The sequence below is a fragment of the Macrobrachium nipponense genome, chromosome 1 (assembly GCF_015104395.2).
Source record: "Macrobrachium nipponense isolate FS-2020 chromosome 1, ASM1510439v2, whole genome shotgun sequence".
NCBI classification, from domain to species: domain Eukaryota; kingdom Metazoa; phylum Arthropoda; class Malacostraca; order Decapoda; family Palaemonidae; genus Macrobrachium; species Macrobrachium nipponense.
Genome location: NC_087200.1, coordinates 193,479,943 through 193,504,942, shown reverse-complemented (window position 1 = coordinate 193,504,942; position 25,000 = coordinate 193,479,943). Strand labels below are relative to the sequence as shown.

The following is a 25,000-nucleotide window of genomic DNA, read 5'->3' as shown; positions in this document are numbered from 1 at the left end:
GTGTGTGTGTGTGTGTCATTGCAGCGCTAAAACCGATGTAAAAGTCAGAGAGAGAGACAGAGCGCGCTCGGAAGAGAATTGCAAAAAAAAAAAAAAAAAAAAAAAAATGAAATAATAATGAGGGGAAAACGAAGCATATCACCTAACGAAGAGAAAATATATATCTAACAATTCATGATGATGGATGATTCGGAATTCGAGCAAGTAAAGACTTCAAAACAAAAACAAAGCACCAGGGTATAGATTTTATTCCTGCCGAACCAATTGACCAAACACGACAACAGAATTTGAGCGACGCTGGCATGACACGAATATGACAGCGATTGGACGATTGCATCCCAGGTGGAATGAATGAAAGGAATAACTTAGAGATAAGTCTTCATTGGGGTAACTGGAGCTATACGGTATGTAAGTCACTAATTTATGACGACGCTGAATCACGTTCGCGCTGTTGTGAGATTTAAAAGAAAAATTTTTTTTTGTACCACCAAAATATTTTCTCGCCAAATTTCAAATAATTTAGAGAACTATTATAGCAATGACCTTTAAACTCATATGTGACGTTGGAAAAATAGATCGAATATCTTATTATAATTTTTTGCGTGTCCCTTCAATTTCTGAAACAGAATACTAAGTTAGTGAAAAGTTAGAAGTGATTATAATTCCTTCTGTTTATGGTTTAGGTAAGGACAATCAGATAAAGGAAATATACTTCTTTCATCTCAATATTTTGGCCGTTAGAATCCTGGGAGTGTGTTTTTTTTATGTGAATTTTTCTTCGCTCTTTGGATTTGCTACGAAGTTATAACTAAATAACATGTGTACTATACATTGATTTTGTTCCATAAAAAAAAAAAAAAAAATCAGCGGCATGGTGTTCGATTCTCGGGCATACCATTGAGGTGTGAGAGATGTGTATTTCTGGCGATAGAAGTTCACTCTCGACGTGGTTAGGAAGTCACGTATAGCCGTTGGTCCCGTTGCTGAATAACCACTAGCTCCATGCAACGTTAAAACACCATACAAACAAACAAACAAACAAAACAAACAATCCATCAAAAGCATTTATTTAGAATTCTTTCTATCAACGATCCCCAAAATCATGCTTTTGGCTGCCAGAACTTTTTGTCTAGTGTCTGGAATGCGCCATCACTTGCTTACGTTTGTCCATTATTTTAATTTTTGTTTTTTATTTGACACCTATTCCCCAGTGACAGATTCCTGAGATGTCTGCTCGTACTGCTCTAGTCCAGGTTTTTTTTTTGCCGTGCCCCCAAGTTAGGTTAGGTTAGATTGGGTTAGGCTAGGTTGAGTTTGATTAGCTTAGGTTGGGTTAGGTTAGGTCAGGTTGGGACGTTTATACCTTTCCAGTTTATTTGGGTGTGGGGAAAGATAAAGAGATTATTTTTATGGTTACTTTTTAAAATGTAGTATCCCGCTTTTTTTCAGGGAAAGGTCCCAGTACTCGGTTACATCTCGAGACGATGCAGCCTGGTATCCTTCTCTAACCAAACGAGAACGAGTAATTCTTCTACAAGAATCATATCAGAATTCCTCCTTCACATTAGGCTCGAACTCCAGCTCTGGAGTGAATCCCAACTGGAATGAGGACCATGCACTCGGTTTTCGTAAGGTTCTTCGACAATTTCTCGCACTTATATCTCCACTGATGTTTTCGTTTGATTTCTCTACTCTTTTTTTTTTTCAAGGTACTTATTCACATTCTATCTACCAGATCTCTATGAACGAATCCATCTGAGAAATTCCAATTACTTCGTGTTTTTAAGTATCTGAACGGTTTTGTTTTGCAGTTTTAACTTACGCGATATAATTTGCAATGTATTTTCACATTCTAGAGTAAATTTAGCGAGATTATGTCTTTTCAGTAATAACAAATGGGAAATTCGATGAACAAAAGCTAATGGAAACTATATCTTCACTTTTCTTGTTGATTATACACGGAAGAACATGCAGAATAAACAATTAATTATTTCTAGTTTTATTGGTCTCTAACTCCACATTCGCAATGACTATTTATTGATTAGAATCGTCTATTAGTTTGTCTCTGTTTTAACTTCATAAATCATTTGGTGTTCGTTCTTTTGTTTTGTAACATCATATCTCCTCTGCTATTTGTTTCTTTTTAATTTCCGTATAATCAAAACATCAATTTCTACAAATATCCTCAAGCTAATTTTGTCCCTTTATTCATTAATTTATTCACAATGGTCGTACAATTACCTATTTATTAGGTCGTACAATTACCTATTTATTAGGTTGTACAATTACCTATTTATTAAGTCGTACAATTACCGATTTATTAGGTCACATTTATTTCTGTCACTAAATTTACTGAATTCCTCGTATCACTATTTAATTTTTAGTCTTCTGTAAAGGAAAACTATTGTGACGGCTTTGTCTGTGCGTCAGCACCTTGTTCTGTCCGCCCTCAGATCTTAAAAACCACCGAGGCTAGAGGGCTGCAAATTGGTATGTTGATCATCCACCCTCCAGACATCAAACATACCAAATTGCAACCCTCTAGCCTCAGTATTTTTCCATTTTATTTAAGAGTAAGTTAGCCTTAATCGTGCACATGTGAACGATACAGGACAGGCCGTGGTTCAAAAGTTTCATGGGGCGCGGCTCATACAGCATTGTACTGGGATCTATTTTCAGTGGTTTTGATTATACGCTGTAGAGGCTGTACAGAAAAGAGGACTGCGCCGAAGAAACTTCGGCGCATTTATTATTACTTGTTTTTATTGCAAACGAATGTCAGGCAATTTCAATCTAAATCCTAATATGAAATTTTTGTATTTTTTATCTATAGGAATTTAATGAAATTCAAAATAATAATAATAATAATAATAATAATAATAATAATAATAATAATATAATAATAATAATAATAATAATAATAATAAAAATAATAATAATAATATGCTGGAAGCAAACCCTCTTTTAAACATGTTTTATTAAAAATTGCTAACTCAGGCTGCGTTAATTTTATAAAGCTTCTTCTCTATTTTTAATTATTGTTTTCTCATCGTTGCTCACCAGTTTAAGCAACAATGAGAAAACAATTATTAGAATAATAGAGAAGAATCTTTTATAAAATTAACACAGCTGAGGCAGCAATTACTTTTTAAGTAAAATAATAATAATAATAATAATAATAATAATAATAATAATAATAATAATAATAATAATAATAATAATAATATAATAATAATAATGTTGAACCGAATACATACAAAGTAGTACTTGTGGAACAGGCAACTGAATATATATATATATATATATATATATATATATATATATATAGTCTATATATATAGTATATATATATATATATATATATATATATATATATATATATATATATATTATATTATATATATATATGTATAATCTAACAGTAAGGTTGTTCAATTGAGCCTAGCTAACTCCTAACTCGTAGTAATCTTCAAAGCAATGCAAAGAATTAGGCACACTGTGTAAACTTAATGAACAACGTTCAAAGTTCGAGGGATATTCAAAGAAAGTTATAATACAATGCGTAGAAAGATTCAAAACGGAACTGGAGAGAGAAAAGCCGAAGCATTATCAGTGGCTGGAAAACTAGCACACCTGGAAAAACAAGCGTCTGGAAATGCGATCAGAAAACTGCTCCAAAGAAAGTGACAGGGAAAGTGATATAGGGCAGAATGGCCAGCCTCTACCGTAGCGCGACCATCTTCCCGATAAAGTAGTAATACTTCACGTCCTGTAACCCAGGACAAACATTAGTCGAGAGCCAGCGTCCGTCGAAGCAGCACCTCGAGACCTCTGGTTTCCTCTCGAAGTCAGTTTTCTCTTCCAAGTCACAAATGAGGGCCATCATTTCAGATTTTCGGGAAGGTGGTCGCGCTACGGTAGAGGTGGCCATTCGGTGTTTTACCTTACATCGATAAGGTGGAAGCCGCATTTCTTATATATATATATATATATATATTATTATATATATATATATATATATATATATATATATATATATATATATATATATATATATATAGGGGAGACCGGGGCTAGTTGGCACACTTTTTACAATTTTGGTTATTGCGAATTTAAAACAAACATTTCTGCAAAATTCTTACCACCATTGACAAATATTAACATTCGTCTTTATCATAGAGCAAAATAATTGTTGTTTGCTTTCAACATAAGGTAACAATAAGCTTTAGAAAAAAATAACTTTTTCGTGCCAACTTGCCCCGTATACGGGGTAAGTTGGCACACATTATGGGGTAAGTTGGCACATTGATAATTAAAAGAATATTTCTACATTGCATTTAAATCAAATAGCAAAAATACCCTCTAAATTTCCAAAATACAAAATATAAGGTATTAGTATTACTTCAGATCATCATCTAGTTGTAATTGTGGCAGGTGTCAAATAAATCGTCGTCATGCTGCCACATGTTACATGCCCTTCACTGGACCCACACCTCTCCTGGCTTACCAAACACAGGCTGTCTTCAGCTGAGCTTTCTTCTGAAGCAACAGGAGCAGTTCATAAACTCTGTATCACGCTGATGACTGATCTGAAACCCATGTGTCTTTTCGGACATCTCTCAATCTGTTACATAACCACCCGTAAAATCAAAATCTTGAAATAGTCTGTAATTCAAAGTTGAAATTCCATCAATCTTAAACCCACTGAAAACATCAGAATAAGTGACAGCCAGAGGTAAAGCCGAGGAAACTTTACCAGGAATGTCACAGATGGGCATACTTGATCCTGGATTACCAGTCATCCACGAATCACATGCCCTGTTAACACATTTCTTCAGATGTCTATAAACACTAAAATCCAGGGGTTGCAACTTGTGAGAGCAATTTGGAGGAAATGATAGGACACTAATCTCATTATCCTTCAAAAAATTCAGAAACAAAACGTAAATTATATAGATAAATAGGCTTACTATTGCTATCAAATAACGTGAGGCAAGTCTGTACACGTACCAACTTGCCCCATCCCTACCTTTGGTACAAAAGCAATTACCATTCCACACCAAAATGCCTTGAATGATTAATTTTAATGGTATAGAATCTTTAAACCAGAAGGAAAACTATGATATAACTGAAAAATAATCTTTCATGAATGTATAGATGTTATAGCAAACAACAGAAAGATATAAAAAAATTTACTTACTACCATCAAAATCAAAATTTGTCTCATAAATTCGAGCTCCTACGTTCTATCTCTACAGAATTTTGCTGGTAACTGAGGAACCACGTGGCAATTACACAGTATATGTATTAGAGTCATCCATTGGTAAACTTTAGAGTTATTTTGAGTGTGCCAACTTACCCCTGTAGCCAACTGGCCCCGGTCTCCTCTATATAAAGGTATGAGCCACGAAGGAAAGATAAACAACGGAGTTTCCTTCGTGGCTTATACCTTTATTTATGGATTTATCACGTTCTAAACTTTCGTGTTTCAGCTATACACACACACACACACACACACACACACATATATATATTATATATGTATATATATATATATAACATATATATATATATATATTTTATATATATATATATATATATATATATATATAAATGTCATTGATTATATGGGTATATACAAGATGAAATACTTGCAAATGTTATTTTAGTTCTATTAAGAAGAAAAATTGGGTACCTATGCGGTCTATGCCCTTCTACCCGACTTTTTTTTTGGCTAACAGAATTTTTCTTATAATGTTGAAAGTTTGCACTGAAATTCAAAAAATATTTCTTTAAGTTTTATTGATTGATTCATTTATTATGTTAACGATAACATTCACATCACTTTATTTGTTGTTATGTTATTTATTACTTCGTAAGTACAATTTAATGAAAAGGATAGTCACAGAAAATATGGACTGCCAGAAATTTTGCGGGTGTGGGTTGGGGGGGGGGGTGGGTCATTCGGAAACCCCCCCCCAATCGGTACAAGCCTGAAGTGCTAAATGGATTAGTACAGTATTGGCTATCAAAGGACATTTGTAGCTTAATGATCATATATATAAATAATTCACGTCGATGTGATAAAATTTACAGGTTCCGTATAATATGTATTCAAAAGCAACGAATCCGAAGGACAGACATTGCTCGTTAGGAGTGTCAATACATACTCATTTCACTTTTATAACGTGGAAAACGAAACCAACTCAGAAAAACTTATACAGAGGAGAAGTAAGTACATAACTCTCCTGACATCACCAATGATATTGTAAACATAAAGAATTCCATAAAAAAATAGAGACCTTTTTTTTATATAATTATTATACCTCTGGCTATGCGGTATATGTTCATGGTTATGGTATACTCAGCTGCTAAAGGTAAATACGTTATTATTACATCAGATGCAAAGGTAGTTCATGAAATGGCTAAAACAATATATATATATATATAGTATATATATATATATATATATATATATATATATATATATATATATATTGTGTGTGTGTGTGTTGTATATATTATATTTATATATTATATATATATTATAATATATATTTTTATATATCATTCGAGCTACAAATGTCCTTTAATATCGAAATTCGCTATATCTCGGAATTGATATACATTTTCATATATGTACCGAAGGGGAATTTTTTAGTTGATAATAATTTCGTCCCCACATGGGATCGAACCACGCCACCGTCCAAGTGGACGGGAACGAATTCAGCACAGACAGTGACAATATCAATTCAGCCAACAGAGATAGCGTCACTGTCTGTCCTGATTTGGACGGTGGTTCGATCCCATGTGGGGACGAAATTATTATTAACTAAAAAATTCCCCTTCGGTACACATAAGAAAAATATATAAATTCCGAGGTAGAGCGAATTTCGATATTAAAGGACATTTGTAGCTCGAATGATATATAAATGAATACGGTTCGATGTGATAATTAGTCATATATATATATATATATATATATATATATATATATATATATATACATATATATATATATATATATCATATATATATATATATATATATATATATATATATATATATATATATATATATATATATATATATATATATATATATATATTATATATATATATATATATATATATATATATATATATATATGTATATATGTGTGTGTGTGTATGTATAACCTGGCGACTGATTATTTTATACTTTTCTCGTTTGCCCATCGAAAGAGTTAAGTTTTGTCATTAAAAATAAAATAAAATACAATATTTTGAAGTTTAGGCTTAGTCTGTACACATATTTATAACAATATTTAACATGCAAATTTAAGATTTCAATTTAGCGCTCAGGTCCATTCAGCTACAAACGACAGAATGAGAGATGGGCTGGAAAGGAGAAAACTACTGTTATAATTAACGAACAATATGAGACTGATCGGTTGATAAGCTGTACAATTTCACAGGCAGAGAAAGAACGAGTATTCACGTCAATGTTTGGAAATGATACTTGGACATGGCTACTGATACAACAACAACAACACTCATTAGAATTACTGCTACAACTTTCCACTATTGCTGGCACGATCACAAGAAACTCGGACGTAGACCTATAGGAAACCTCAGGCCAGATCTTCACCCCAACCAAATTTAAAATAAATTCAAATCTTCAGAATAAAAAATTCAGTACAAGAAAAAGGATGCGTTTTCCTTAACCTTTTCGTCCAGGGAGAAAGAATCATGGAAAGCTTTTCCCGCCTTTTTTATCAGCTATCCTTTCCCACGGTCTAGGTAGGTCTAGGTATACCTATAGACCGTGTCCTCTCCTGGTTACTGTAAAAACGAGCGATGGTGGTGATGACAGTCATTTGTTTTGCCAGTCATGAGGTGTGTGACTTTTTGCGATGACGTTCTTGCATTTGTGAATCAATAGATACTGCATGAAGATGTCGTTTGGTTACTGGTTCCTTTTTTAAGCGCTCACTCCACAAACACAGTTGCGGGCACACTACACTATTCGCGTGAGGTGCCAAGTTTTTTTTTATTTCTTTTTTTTTGTAACGATACATTTTTTTACTTTATACCCTTTCTCTTTCATACTGTTTATTACATTTTATTTGACTAAATTCCCCCCCCCCCTTTTTTTTACTTACAATTTTAAACGTTTTCAACTTTATTTCATTTCATAGGACATCGAACTGTTTATGATTTAATCCTTGACCGATGACGACTAGATCCTATTCTACAAAAAAACCCAAAAAGTTAGAGATTTTTCTGAAATAATCATCACCAAATATTCTCGATAAATTGCTACTTGAGACGAGTTAATGACGATGACTACGGTGTGAGTCTCCTTGAACGACTGTGAACTTGAGTAACAGTGACGTGACAGTGACCGAGGTATATATAGGCCTAGACGGTGCTGTTGAAGATTACGATAAGTACGCTATATTTGATTAGAAATAATTTTTCTCTACAGTTTAACATACACTAAAATTCCTGTACTTTTAACTAAAAGTGAAACACCTTTTACAGACCTTTTTAGGCTTTTCCATAGGGCTTCCCTACCCCCGCCCCAAACAAGAACATCAAAATAATCTGTAGGCTTACTCCCCGAGTAAGCGTCCTTGAAATGGGCTGACCTCTCTAGCCCCCTACCATAAGGGCGACCAGTGCCTTAAAGTCAGCGGGGCACAGGGGAATATGACCCTAACGACCTCCTGTCTTAAGGAACGAAGTGCTTTGCGAATTCGGGCGTCGATTACTTCTCCTTCAGTGACCGATGAGAAGAAGAAGGTGAGGGGAGAGGGCGAGAGAGCCTTGGAGCCCTCCCTGGGGGAAGGGGGAAGGGGTGGTGGTTGAGGGGTGTTGTAGGGGTAGGGGGAGGAGGTGACGCCGCCAGGGGACACATCGATTTGGGAGGGATGGAATCGGGAGGAGGGGGGGGGGGGGGGCATCTGAAGGACTTTTCGGTATAATTGGCCGAAGGAAAGATTTAATTAACAGCTTCCTCAAGGTATTAATGAACCCTCCTCCTCCCCCTCCCCTACCTCCTACTCCTCCTCCTCCTCCGCCACCTCTTCCCTTCCTCACACTCACCTTTCCCTCTCAGTTTTATGCTCGCAAACCAGTATGTTTTTCCATTCCTGTTTCCGTATTGTCATTTCGTTCTTTTTTTTTGTCACTCTCTCTCTCTCTCTCTCTCTCTCTCTCTCTCATACTGCTCTCCTCTTCAAATGAGTCTAGCAACACCTCCTCCAAGTGTTTTTATCCAACATAAAGACAAAAGAGTAGTACTAGGGCACTAATCCTTCCACATCCTGTAGGATGCAACATTTCCTTCAGTATTGGCCACCACTGAGACGCCTGGGGCGAAGAGGAGAAGACATTGTATTAGGTCTAGGTAGCTGTTATGAGTTGCTATAAAAAAAACGCGAAAATATAATTCAACGAAATGCTTGTTGTTGTCTAAGAAGCGCTGTGCATCTATTTGTCATTCACCCCGATTCTAGACTAATTTTAACGGTTGGATTTCGAAGCACATTCAAAAAAGGACAGGAGGAACACTGCCGTAATTTTAATTTGCGACTGCGTTGTTGGGATCTGGTACGCGCACTAAGCAGGAATGAAGGATGAAAACGATGGTACAAGGTTTATAAAATCAAGGATGATGAAAAAATAGATTATACTGATAAAATCTTATATGTGGGTAAATACAGACGAATATTAACATTGAAATACATAGATTATCTGTAAAATATACGAGATAAAATGTTTGTCAAATCTGGTAAATTTAAGTCAACTTTAATAAAATTCTGCATGACATACTGTTAAAATGATAAAATGTTGTTTGTTTTCTCTAATAAAAGATAAAAAAAAAAGAACAAAAAAACGGCGCTTGTCTGTCGAGGCAGACTTTCTACCATTCATCTGCTCGCTTCCAGATCATTCAATATTATCTATAAAATATTCACACCAACAGAGATCATGGTCGATTTTTTATTTTCATTGCCGACTCTGTGATTCACTTACCAGTCATTCTGCCATGTTAGTATGTTTATTTCTTTAATTCTTTTCCCATGATCACAGACAGACACACTCAGTTTCTAACGTATACTAAAGTTAACACTTTCTACTCTCTCCATACTCCCAGCCATCGACAATCATTCTCAGACTTGTGCCATTTGCTCTCCGTTCACGATCTTATAAAAAAACACTTCTAGTTTAATTTTTCCGCCGGGTGGGGGGTGGGGGCTTCGATTGACCCCCCCAAAAATTTCGGGAAGTCCATGTTTTCTGTGACTATCCTTTTCATTGAACTGTACTTACAAAGTAATAAATAATTATTGTTTTTTGTTTTGTTAAGTCAAAGTATAAAACATAACAACAGATAAAGTAATGTGCATGTTATTGTTAACATAATAAACTAATCAATCAATAAAACTGAAGAAATCATCTAGAATTTCAGTGCAAACTTTCAACATTATAAGCAAATTTCTGTCAACCAAAGCCAGTATACTTTGAATAACATCTAATCGGGTAGAAGGGCATAGATACCCAAATTTTCTCCTTAATATAACTAAGATAACATTTTCAAGTATTTCATCTCGTAAATGCCACCTATATATGCAATGACATTTGTAGAAGAAAAGGTCCAGTTTTAGGAAAAATGAACCAACCCCCACCCCCCTTTAAAAAAAAAGTCTGGGCACAGGCCTGACTGAGGCGAACACAAATCGAGATTAAGTGGGCCATTTAGGACCTTCGTTTTAGGGATATTATTTCGTCTCCAAATTCTGTCCATTTTAGAAGCTGGCAAATAAGCAAGGGACGATGGAGATGGACTAGATAAGAATCCTAGTACCATCACAATATTTATTTATTTTGGTTTTTTGGTAACGCGTCATAATTTGGGTGTCCTCTCTCTTGTTTCAAGATGTGTCTCGTTATCATTTTTTGATTCATCTAGTCTGCCAGCACTTCTGATGAACCTATACTATATGTATGACTCGCAGAGATTGACTAAATTCTGTGTATACATTCTTCCTCGATGTCTTTCTTCGTACTACTTAAAGAGAAAAAAAATTAGACTTGGCGGTGCCTTATGCGTGATCCATGGCTAATCTTGACCTTAAATAAAACTAAAACTACTGAGGATAGACGGCTGCAATTTGGTATGTTGGATGATCGGAGGGTGGATGATCAACGTACCAATTTGCAGCCCTCTATCCTCAGTAATTTTTAAGATCTGATGGTATTTTCCTAACATCCTCAGGGTCGCGGAAAAAAAACTGCAGATATTCGTATCACATTTTGTTGGAATCATTTGTTATCTTAGCCAGCATAAATAAGTAATTCAACCTGTATGAATAATTTAGTCTGTATAAACAATTTCAACTTCGTCTTTATGTCTCAATATTTTGAAGTGCATTCAAGTTATTCCATTTTCTTCTTGACATCACCCAGGTGAAAATAGGCCAATGTCCCTAACTGCATTCACATATCATCAAAAAAACACCTAAAATGAGGGTCCGCCTTCGTAAATTATTCATCAAGTTTCAAATCATCCATAGTTTCCCCTAACGATCAATTAGCTCCGCTTATCAACTCTAAGAGGAGCCTTGCTTGGCAAACAACCCATTATGCGTAGCCTGTATCAAACTGCTGTGAATCAGCGTTCCAGAAGGTCGTAGCAAACGCATATATATACATATAAACGTCCCCACCAGTCACCTCAAGTCCTCAATCGAAACCTTTAGTGACGTAAACAACCGGTATAGTATAGCTAAACCCGTGGCATTCGTAATTAAGGATAAAGGCTGCCTGTGCATCTCTCTGAAGGAGAAATGGCGGTGTGTGTGTGTGTGTAATGAGGACCTTTAATGTCGCTGGTCTCATAATTAACATCGCGGGGGAAATCTCAGCAGTGTTTGCTTCAATGCTTCATTTGAAGCTCTGATGCAAGGTTTCGAGACGCTTCGTCGAGCTTTTGTTCCGACGCTCGAAGTCTCTCTCTCCGCTCTTCCGGAACTGGAGATCAGTCATCGCTTCGTAGCAATGGCGCAAGAATATGTATGATACTACATCCTCAAAAGAGGGAAATGTCTATGTCACGTCTCCCTCGCTCAAGAAGTCCTCCTCCAGCCGACTGGAGGAGGGTCACGGTGAAGGAATGTGGCACTGGAGGCTTACAACGGAAGCAGGGCGGATGACGAGTGTCAACAGGTGGTTGCGAACGATTCGTCGATCCGGTTGGAGACCAATTTCATGAATAGATAACTTAATGGATATAAATTTCCTAGATGAGTTTCGTTTGGTATTTTACGAAAGTCGACTTTAAAGAATCAGTCAGCTTGAGCGTATTTTTGTATACGCAGACCTACGTAGGTTGAACCAGTGTTGGAAATACGAAAAAAAAAAAAAATAAAAAAAAATAGGTGTAGAGGTGTAGGTTAGTTTAAACTGGTATAAATATGAAACTGCAGGAGGAAAGCGTGCATCTGATGTCTAGGCCAGTCCCTTACGACGCTCCGGATTGGCTGTTGATAAGCCAATCACAGGGCTGGAAACTCTTAGTCTCCCTCGAGAGTTCGCATAGGCAGGATGTATGTATGTATGTTCCACCTCTCTTTAAAGATACGTCTTCCCGAAGTATTCCTCAGGAGAGGTGGAATATACATCCTGCCTATGTAAACTCTCGAGGGAGACTGAGAAGTTCCAGCCCTGTGATTGGCTTATCAACAGCCAATCAGGACCAATCAGGAGCGTCGTAAGGGACTGGCCTAGACATCAGATGCACGGGACGCAGTTTATCGGATATATATATATATATCTATATATATATATATATACATATATATAAGGGAAACAGCACGGGCATGAGCTTTTGGGTATAAATGTATACATGCATTTTTATGCACATGTGTTTATCTCTGAATTCGTAGTACCTATACATGCATTAAACTCACTCACTGACACATATACGTACTACACACAGCACGCACATGCACAATATATATATTATATATATATATATATATATAATATATATATATATATATATTATATACAGTATATATTCGTCTTGTTTTTTTTTTTCATTTCATATATACTCGCATTCATGTGCGCTGGAGTATGCGATGACGTACACAAGGTCCAAGGAAAATCCGTAGGTACAGATTATATTGTGCGTTTAATAAAGGCGACACCTGCGGCGGCGCCCCGGGGAGCGAAATGGAGCTCCCCAGAGGGAGTGTGGAGGATTTACCACCCGTGGGCAATGATGACAGTTCAGTGCGGGATATGTTGGCACTCGGGTTAATTAATTATTCACTGTTCGTCTGTTACAGAGACCGCCCCTCAAGTTACACTCCTCGGTTCAGTCTACCATTTTCAGTTTTCTCGAAAATAAATCTAATGAGGCCAGATGGCTGCAGATTGGCATGTTGGTCATCCACCCTCCAGTCATCAAACGTACCAAATTGCAGCCCTCTAGCCTCTGTAGTTTTGATTTTATTTATGGTTGAATTAATTTCTCGATGTAATGTGATTCGGATCCCACAATAAGATGTAGGTCCCGTTGCTAGGTAACCAACTGGTTCCTAGCCATGCAAAAGAATATCTAATCCTTCGGGCCAGCCTTAGGAGGGCTGTTAATTAGCTCAGTGGTGGGCTGGTTAAACTATCATATGCTTATGGTTAACGTTAACCACGATCGGGCGTCTGGCACCGCAACAACACAGGCCACCAGTGCACTGCCTCTTCTCTTGGGCGAACTTTCCTATAGATCTCCCACACTCCCTCTCTCACTCTCGCTTACTCGGGGAGTAAGCCTACAAACTACTTTGTTGTTCTTGTTGGGGGTTAGGAAAGGTCTATGAAGTTTTTGGATAAGATATTTAGGATTTATTTTATTAGAATGAAATAGTAAAAAATAAGGAATGTGCATTTTACACAGTGCAGAGCAATTATTTCTAATAAAATATGGCGTATTTATTTTCATTTACGCTGGTGATACAACGCTCTATTTGACCGTAGATTTCCTACCGTAAGAGGTGACGACCATTAGATTTCATTTGCTGTATATCACTGGGATTACGCGCCGTTCTATGAGCAAGAGCCCGTGCGGGCATGAGGCCAGCTTGATCAATTACATTATCAGCGTCGACTATAGGTTGAGAATGTGGTATACCTATAGTTTGATATTAAAGAACGAAATAAAACGTAAAAGTAGACCTCTCTGATTTGGCATTACAGACAGGTAGGTCTACCCATAACAGAGTCCTTCGTCTTATGTACTTCATGATCAAGTTATTCATGTCTGTATGTATATGTATATGTACGCATGTACACTGGATTTATGTATGATATTCCTTTGTTGACATACCCTTTATGTTGCAAGGAATACGTGAAATCAGGGATTTCAAGACTAGGGAATATGTGAAATGTATTTTGCCGTTTTTAGTACTAGCCCCTGGGGTGGGGTGGGGAGTCAAATGTATTTTACCATGTTTAGTACTAGCCCCTGGGGCTGGGGAAGTCAAATGCATTTCACCGTGTTTATAGCCCTTGGGTTGGTGGCGATCCCCAGGAGCTAGTACTAAACCCTCGGGGTTCAAATGTTCCTAAGCAAATTGATACTATCACATATACCCTTAGGGATTTCGTGAAATCCCTGGATGTCACATATTATTCCCTGTAGTAACATAGACGCAACGAGCCATGCTTCATGTTAAATGGTTTAAGAGATGTTCGCGGTGGCTCAGTAATCACTGATAGCAGTTTATCTTCTCTAAGAGGACGCATAGGGAAGTAAGCGCTCACACAGTATATATATATATATGTATATATATATATATATATATAATATAATAGATATATATATATATATATATATAGATATATCTATATATATATATGATATATATATATATATATACACACACGAACAAAAGTTCCTCTCGACGAATCAAACAAAACGCGCTTCTTCTTTTTTATTTTTTTATATACATATATATCTTTGTCTTTTGAATCCCCCGCCCTTTGGTGTTATGAACTTCGCCTCGGGCCACTTCATTTTTTTTTGACGCTGCCATAAAAAACGGAAAACTGTATAAAACGTGAGGGAAAAGAGAAACGGGAATACTTTTAGACCTTTCCGACTGGATAGGCAGCGAAAGGAAGAGCAGCCGTCGGCCGCCTTTCTTTTTCGTCGGATTTTACAGTTCGGAGTTTCGAAAGAAACGGACGAAAAGACCACCTATACCTCCCTCGATGGAGGTGAATTATTAGGACTTGATAGACTGTTCTTCGTTCCCTTCATGAACGCTGCCACGCTAATTGTCGGTTCGGACCGGTTGGAAACTCAGAGAGACGAATATTTTGTCTCGCCTTTCCGAATGGTGCTAAGGATCAGTGTTGCCAGCTGTAGGGTAATTGCCCTACGCGTAGGGTAATCTGGGCAAAATCTCAGACAGCAGGACAATAATTTTCAAGTGTAGGGTGATTGTAACAAGGTAGATCTAGATCAATATGGTCATAAGTATTTATGATATTGCATATAAACGTAATCTGAAGATTTATTCATGATTATAGCCGCAGAATATTGGGTTATTTTCAGTTATGTAGGGTAATTTCCCGTCTCCTGTAGGGGGTGTAGGGTTAGAGGGGTTGGCATCACTGGTAAGGATACGTTCCTACAGATCTCCGTAAGAGGGTACTATAGGACTGTCAGCGCGCCTCACGCGGTACACTGTAGGCACTAGTACTTAAGGTTCCTTGCAGCGTGATTTCGGCCCCTAGCTCCAACCCCTTCCGTTCCTTTTGCTGTACCTCTTATCATATTCTCTTTCTTCCATCTTCCACTCTCTCCTGACAACTGCTTTGAGGTTTTCCTTTCAAACCTTTCGCTGTCAGGGCTGAATAACCTCGTAAGTCCCAGTGCTTGGCATCTGGCCTTAATTCTGCACTCAATTCATAACATAAAGATAATTTGATTTTTTATTTCATCATCATCGGAATTTCCATGTATGCCGTTCATGTAGTCGCTCTTACGTGAACAAGGCGCGATCCGACCTCCAGCTTACTCCGGCCGCGTGCTAGAATGTATGGTCAAACACCGTGTTGTTTCATCAACGAAAATTGAAATATAAATGCTATGTTTTATTAGGAATAATTGTTCCGTACTGTTTAACATGCACGCTATTTATTGTTTACATTTTCATTCTAATAAATAAATCCTAAATACCATATCTTTAAATTCCTGTATTTGTCATTCAACACGAAACACCTTTTTCAGAACTTTTTAGGCTTTTTCATAGGCCTCTCCTACCCTCCCAATGAGAACAACAACAGAAAGAACAACAACAACAACAAAATAATGTTCCTAAGGTTCCTAGCTGGAATTTAATTATATGCAATCTGTTCACTAATTTGTTATCATTCTTAATGTTTTCTTAAGCTACTATTCACAATATTATTACTGATATTACCAATATTATGAATACTATTTTCCTATACTTCTTCTTCAGCAACTGTGTGGATATTGCCGATGTATCAATTTTTTTATCATGTCATCTCTTGTATCTAGATTGTGTGGATGTTATTGTCTGTACTTTGTATACTCCATGTATATGGCCTTCAGCTGAAATCAAATTTATTATTATTATAATTAAATTATTATTGTTATACTCATTTGCAGTTTCATGGGAGATCGTCCTGATAGACCTTTGGGAGCATGTATAGCCCCTGTTCTAGTCTAATATTCCATTAACCTTATCTTCTAAATAACACAATTATTATCATTTCAATAATTGTGTTGTGGCTTCATCTGATGTGAAATCCCTTTTGACTCAAAAATACTGGGTTTAACAGGTAGCAGTTGAAGGAATTTTTTAGTTTTTGCTACCAAAAAATGTTATATTTTTTTTGTTTAACGGTTTGTTATATATAAGCAAACATGGTGTCAGCATGGGATCTATAGTAAAGGACCATCTTTGGCTAATGCTTTTTATTTAAAGTCTTAGGATCTACGTAGTATATGACCATCGTTGCCTGATGCTTTTTATTTAAAGTCTTTTATGGAGAGAAGATGGTTAGAGGATTGTACTTTAGATCTCAAGCTCTTGCTGTACAGGAGGTATTTCGATGACACCTTCTCAATTTTTGGAAGTTGTGACCAGAATCCTGGTTTAAATTTTTTTTTTTTTTTTTCGTGTATCTTAGTAAGAAACATATTAATACAGAATTTACCTCTGGGATCGAAGGTGATCATATACGTGCTTTCTTTAGGCATTTGAAATATAATATGGATTCGATATTTACGCTAGTAACCAAAAGTATGTAAAATTCGTTCTACCCTTTTGAGTTTGCGTGAATTAATTTCTGGGGCCACTTATAAAACAAAACAATAAAACAATCGCTATCAGTTGAAATACGTGAATAAATATATTAATAAATAACTTTCAAAGTCATAGGTAAACAAAAATTCTATTTTGTCCATTTTTATCGTCAGCAGGATATCAAAAAATATTTCATTTTGCAAAATAAATTAGCTTATATCTTTAAAACTGAAGGTCCTATACCAACAAACTACGGTCCATTCTGATCTATGAATGGCAGTGCTGTGGTTGTGATGCCACTTACGTTGGAAAAACTACCAGATCAGCTTGGATGAGGTAGGTGGTTTGAACACCTCGGTAGATCATCTCGTACAGACAATTATCTTTCTGGGCCTAGTTGCAGTGCAATTAGAGAGCGCAAGATTTTATCTTACTCGGGGAGTAAGCCTTACAAACTACTTTGTTGCTGTTGTTGTTGTTTGGGAGGTAGGAAAGGTCTACGGCAGAGCCTAGAAAGGTCCGAAAAAGGTGTTTCGCGTTGACTTAAAGATACAGGAATGTTAAGATAGGATATTTATGATTTATTTATTAGAATGAAAAAGTGAAAAAATAAATTATGTGCATATTAATTAATTAAACAGAACAGAACAATTATTTCTAATAAAATAGAACGTATTCATTTTAGTTTTCGTTGGTGAAACAAGGCTCTATTTGCCCACAGATTTTAGCACGTTTTAATTTATTCGGTGTACTGAATTTAGAGGCTTTATTTCTGTTCGATCATTTTGTGTTAAAACTTATAACCGAGAATATATAAACATGTTTAATATGTGTCCTTTTTATTTCATCCTCGTTGTCAGTATGAGTAGTACTAAGCATGAGTATTAATCACGAAGACTGCTTCATGTTTAATTAGGAACATAATGTTTGCAACTTATGTGCGAGGGTAAGCAGGAGGTCGGATCACGCCTTGTTATAACCACTGCTCAGCTTGCTGCAGAGCTCGACATATTTTTAAGCCGTACACTCCATGAAGATGAAGCCTTCTTTTGTTTTTTTTGCTTTATTTTATTTTATTGATTTAATTTTCTATTTTCATTTATTTTTTTTTGTTTACTTATTTTGATTAACCATCTTTTAAACGTATCCTTATAATTCTTATAGTCATTTTACTGTATAATTGTGAATCTTATTATAAGATTGTATTGTCATTATCATTTTAATTTATAGGCTGATAACGAGAGAGAGAGAGAGAGAGAGAGAGAGAGAAAGATTCTGATCGCTGACGAATGCCATCATTTATCACATCGCTAAGCTAGTAATATCAATGTTATTATCAGTAATCAAATAATCGATAATAGCCCGGTATGTATCCACCTTCCTGAAACTCATGCTTTTATTAATGATGTAATGATATGTCGACCACACGATGCAAAAATGGGTGAACTACAGTTCGTGATTATATAATACGTTGATCACTGAGGGGCTATAGTAAACACGGCGCCCCAAGGAGGTTCCGCCACGCTTAGTACTATAGCACCTCGGAGGAGGTGGTTACATATACCTAGTTATATAACATGGTGGACTAAGGTCCATCAATTTGAAAAACACCTTTTAACAATGGTCTTCTTCTTCTTTCCCACCGTTATCACTACATTAAGGGGTAGGTTAGCTGATGCGCCTTCCATCAAAGGCAGCATCATCAGGCATGGCATATTGTTTGGCAAAGGGTTTTTTTTTTTTTTTACGACCGCATGCCCTTGCTGTCATCAACCACAGTTATTGGCGGTGGGCCTAGCCTTTTACTTAACAGCAAGACTGCAAGGCAGCAGTATCCACAGTTATTGGTGGTGGCCTATCCTTTGACTGAAAAGTAAGACTGCATGGCAGCAGTTTCCACAGTTATTGGCAGTGGGCATAGCCTTTTACTTAACAGCAAAACTGCAAGGCAGCAGTTTCCACAGTCATTGGTGGTGGGTCTAGCCTTTTACTGAAAAGTAAGACTGCAAGGCAGCAGTTCCCACAGTTATTGGAGGTGGGCCTTGCCATTTACTGAAAAGTGCGACTATAAGGCAGCAGTTTCCACAGTTATTGGCAGTGGGCCTAGCCTTTTACTTAACAGCAAGACTTCAAGGCAGCAGTTTCCACAGTCATTGGTGGTGAGTCTAGCCTTTTACTGAAAAGTAAGACTGCAAGGGAGCAGTTTCCACAGTTATTGGAGGTGGGCCTAGCATTTTACTTACCAGCAAGACTGCAAGGCAGCAGTATCCACAGTTGTTGGTGGTGGCCTATCCTTTGACTGAAAAGTAAGACCGCAAGGCAGCAGTTTCCACAGTTATTGGCAGTGGACCTAGCATTTTACTTACCAGCAAGACTGCAAGGCAGCAGTTTCCACAGTTACTGGTGGTGAGCCTAGCTTTTTACTCAAAAGTAAGACTGCAAGGCGGTAGTTTCCACAGTTATTGAGGGTGGGCCTAGCCTTCTCAAAAGTAAAACTGCAAGGGAGCAGTTTCCACAGTTATTGGCAGTGGGCCTAGCCTTTGACTGAAAAGTAATACTGCAAGGCAGCAACTGTCCTTTTAGTCGCCTTTTACGACACGCAGGACCTACGATGGTAGTTCTATTCTTACACCCTTACCACAGGGTCAACACATCATTAATGGTATTTCACCCTATTAGACTATATATCATAACAATGATTATTATGAAATGAAATTAAAGTTTTTCATCTGTTGAAAGCCATCTGAATTGCTGGAATGAATTGTTCTAGATTTTATAGCTCTAGCTCTCTTTTCATATCTGGCTGTACTGCAATCTTGTTCAAGACGTTTTGTGAAATCGATATCCTTTATTCTCATCACTACAACACAAGAACATGATTGCAGAGTTTCACACGCGCAGATGTGCATATGTTATAGGGAATATGTGAAATCATGAATTTCACGAAATCCCTAGGGAATCTGTGAAATGATCAATTGCTTAGGGAACATTTGAACGCCGAGGGGTTTTACTAAACATGGCGAAAGTGATTCATCTTCGCTGTTTCGCTGTGTTTAGTACTAGCCCTTGGGGGGAGTCAAATGTATTTCGCCATGTTTAGTACTACGGCCTTTGGGAGTCAAATGTATTTCACCGTGTTTAGTACTAGCCCCTGGTGAGTCAAATGTATATCTCCGTGTTTAGTACTAGCCCCTGGTGAGTCAAATGTATTTCACCGTGTTTAGTACTATACTCTGTTTTTTTTCCATCTGTCCACCTGCCTGTGGTGTTTTTGTATGGTAACACTGCGTCCCGGGCTTTAGATAGTTACGCTATTTGTAAGTTTTAGGTAAATAAAAGGATATCTGGGTGTACATTTGCAACTGAAAAGTGTTTTAATAATTTACTTTATGCGAATTACACCGTTAATATAGTATTCGAAATAGGATATTATCATAATCATTGAATGTAAGCTGAATGTAACTAGTATCTAAAGCCCGGGACGCAGTGTTACCATACAAAAACACCACAGGCGGATGGACAGATGAAAAAAAACATAGTATAGTCCCTGGAGAGTCAAATGTATTTTGTCGTGTTTAGTACTAGCCCCTGAGGGATTAAATGTCCCTAAATGCATTTGATCCCCCAGGGGCTAGTACCAAACACGGCGAAACAGTGTAGATGAATCGCTCTTTCACCGTGTTTATTACTATAGCCCTCTGGGATCAGATGTTCCCTGTAACACATATGTAGTACTACATACACCTGCGTGTGTGGTGTGTTTGCCGTCATCTGCTATATGACTTCAAGATCAAAGCATAAGTAAGACAAACGTTAAGAATGAGTGTGGCTTTTCCTGTTTCCACCCTTACTCCCACCACTCTCTCTCTCTCTCTCTCTCTCTTTTTGCTCTGCCGAAGATCTCTCCTTCGGTCTGTGATCGCTGAGTCGCGGCCTGATTTTTCCCAGGTAACGCTACCAAAGCGCTATTTTGTTCCCACTCACACATCTCCCAATGCCATTCTCTCTCTCTCTCTCTCTCTCTCTCCTCTCTCTCCCTTTCATTCAGTTCTCTGTACCACTTCTCCATCCACTGATGTTTTCGACTTTTTGTCATTTCGTTCGGTTTTTAACGTTTTTCCGTTGCTCTTCGCCTTTTTTCAAAGCGCCGAATTTCGTATTTTGAGTGTGGGTGTACTACTGTCTATTTACACCCTGTGTCCCCCATGAAATCATGCCCGTTATATACACTCGCTGTTACACCTCTCCAACAAAATTCCTAGGTGCAAAGTATGTCCTTCAACCGGTTTTTAGAGAGAGAGAGAGAGAGAGAGAGAGAGAGAGAGAGAGAGAGAGAGAGAGAGAAAGATCTTAATCTATATATATTTCCAGAACCATTTTTATTTTTCTCGCACTGGGACACGGGTGGCACCTATTGCTTTGAGGTGGCTATTAGTCTGTCCTTCCGCTCGCAGATCTTAAAACCTACTGAGGCTAGAGGGCTGCAAATTGGCATGTTGATCATCCACCCTCCAGTCACCAAACATACCAAATTGCAGCCCTCTAGCCTTAGTAGTTTTTCTTTTATAGAAGGTTAAAGTTATCCATGAAAGTGCTTTTGGCACCTCTATACGTGCTAACAACACATGCCACCACCTGGGCCGTGGCTGAAAGTTTCACGGGACGCGACTGAGAATTTCACGGGCCACGGCTGAGAGTTTCCATATAGCATTATACGCTGCACAGAAAACTTGATTGCGCCGAAGAAACTTCTGCACATTATTTACTTGTTGTAAGGTACAAATTTTTCCCTTTTATTTCTTTATCACTTGTTTAAATTTCATGTTTTCATCATCTGAAATTGTTCAAAGTCGGCAAGATCACAGTTTAGGCCTGGTCAATCGTGGATGAACCCCTTGTGCAGAAAAGTTCCAGAGCAAGAGCCACTTCATGACCTGCCTGGAGGAGCTTCAACGATGCTGATAAGCCAATCACGGGGCTGGAAACTCTCAGTCTCTCGAGAGAGTTCCCATGGGTAAGATCTATGCTCCACCTCTCCTGAGGGATACATCTTTGAAAAGTATCCCTTAGGAGAGGTGGAACATACATCCTGCTATGTGAATTTTCGAGAGATACTGAGAGTTTCCAGCTCTGTGCATCTGATGTCTAGGCCAGTCCTTTACGACGCTCCTGACTGGCTGTTGATAAGCTAATCACGGGGCTGGAAACTCTCAGTCTCTCTCGAGAGAGTTCACATGGGTAGGATGTATGTATGTTCCACCTCTCCTGAGGTATGCATCTCTCTAGGATAGATCCGAAACTCCTCACAAAGGACCTTCCGGTATACATCTTCTTCCTTGTATAAAACCTGCTGGTTCTTCTGTTATCGGTGTTCCTTACACACACTCAAGTATAAGCTAAGTAATTCTATCCTCCTGTAATTTATTCTCTCGTCTCTTGATCTTTTTCCTCTTCCAGATATATCCCACAAATCCTGATGGACCACTTGGTCACGATATTACGACTACACATACATGTACACACACACACATACGTATACTATACATAAAAGAAACATTCACCTCTGTATTTATATAATACACTTGCCCTATATGCGCAATATCTACATTGCTAATAGTCAGTACTTACATATATATATATATATATATATATATATATATATATATATATATATATATATATATATATAAGGCTAAATCGAAGGAAAAAGAAACAATGGAGTTCTGCGAGGCCTTTCGACTTTTTGTCCTTTACTTTGCAGAAATCGAAAGGCCTTGCAGAACTCCATCGTTTCCCTTTCCTTCTTGGAGTTTGTTTATATATATATATATATATATATATTATATGCATAATACACAGGTAAATATTTACACCATGTTTATCAATACATACGTTTGTGTATGCATGGAATACTTGGCAGCAAATTACATTTGTTCCTATAAAGAATCTGTAACTTCCAATAATATTGTATTCAAATTCTTCTGCGCAGTCGCGTTTTCTATGCAGCGTATAGCACTTTATAAATCCCACAGCGACAGCCCGGTGGTGGGTTGTGTTGCTGGCACTTAAAGTGGTGCCAGACGGACGATCATGGATAACTTTAACCTTAAATAAGATAAAAACCACAGAGACTAGAGGTCTGCAATTTGGTACGTTTGATGACTGGAGGGTGGATGATCAACATACCAAGTTGCAGCCCTCTAGCCTCAGTAGTTTTGAAGATCTGAGGGCGGACAGAAAAAGTGCCGAAGGACAGACAAAGTCATCTAAAATTGTAAGAGTGAAAAGAGGCGATCTTTGACAACAGTGCGCCATCAAATTGTTCTTCGGTGACTCTGCTTTTTTACAAAAATAATTCAGAAGAGTTCCTTATGTTTCGGCATCTTTCATTAATCATCAAATATTATAAAAAAAAAATTATTATGAAAAAAGATCCGTATTTGCAAGCGAAGACCGACACAAGCACTAAACAGTTCATGAAAGTGTTGCCATGTGATTTTTTTTAGGGGATAATTTAATATATTTTACTATTTTCGCTTACTCGGTGAGTAAGCCTACAAAGTACTTTGTTGTTGTTGTTGATTGAGTGGCAGGGGGGTAGGAAAGGTCTATGGAAAAACCCGAAAAGGTGTTTCGTGTTGAGTTAAATAGCTATACAGGAATTTTAGGATAGGATCTTTATAAAAGTTATGAAAATATAACATTCACAACTTATGCGTGAGGAGAAATAATCTTCCACACGGCCCGAGTAAGCTGAAGGTCGGATCACGCCTCGTTGGATTAAATAGATGTGAGGTTATGTTGATATTTCTGTATAACTTACTAATTTAAAGGAAGCACTCCTGTCCATATATTATATATATATATATATATATATATATATATATATATATATATATATATATATATATATATATAAAGAGGCTGTTACATGCCATGCGCTTCGGCACCTCCTCCACCCAGGGTTGCAGGTCCGACTCTGGCGGTCGGAAGCAACATCATGAGAAGATCTCTCTCTCCCTCTTTCAACCGTGAGAGAGTGGGCGGGGTCTCTTGAAGATGCCGCCTTCCGATTGGCCGAGAGCGTGTGAACGCTCCGCCCAACGGCCGTCGGGGGGCGTAAGACTATTCGGTCGCCATAGTAACGGGACGCGAGCGCGGGAGGTCGTTCCTTCTCTCTCTCTCTCTCGCCTGCTTGTATTTTCTTTGCAGAGATTCGACGAAGTTTCTGGCGCGTACGTAGAGCGACTGAAATTAAAAGAATGATCGCTGTTTTCGCGCGAATTCGGAATACGCCCCGGGTGTTTTTTAACCACTAATGCGTGTGCGGGAGGACGGAGCGTTCGTTGTTCCCTTAGATGGAAAAACTGGAAACTAGAAATTCCTTAGAATAATAAAGAAGATTTAACTTCCTGACTTGAACTCTCTCACCTGGAGTTGCCTTTTTTACTGTAGTGGATCTCGTAGTAGATGGAGCCTTCGCGTATAGCGATGCCGTAGTAGTGGTAACGACTCTGGCCGCGCGTTCCCAGTCGTCTGGTCGTCAGGCCAGGAAACTGCTGCCTGATGATCTGTTTTGGCAACGGGGGAAAGTTTTATAATATCATTAGATTAAAGATGACGATATTGCACTTACATTAAAACTGGTGAAATTGTAACAATACCGAATTT

General features: G+C 37.6%; 1 protein-coding gene across 1 annotated transcript in view; it reads right to left on the bottom strand.

Annotated features, from left to right (window-relative positions):
- The window catches only part of LOC135220329 (transcription factor RFX4-like), an 87,546-nt gene that overhangs the window by 42,120 nt on the left and 20,426 nt on the right, over positions 1-25,000 (bottom strand). The window contains exon 4 of the mRNA XM_064257562.1: positions 24,761-24,900. Coding sequence (XP_064113632.1) covers positions 24,761-24,900 — 140 coding nt within the window. The remainder of the gene's footprint in view (positions 1-24,760; positions 24,901-25,000) is intronic.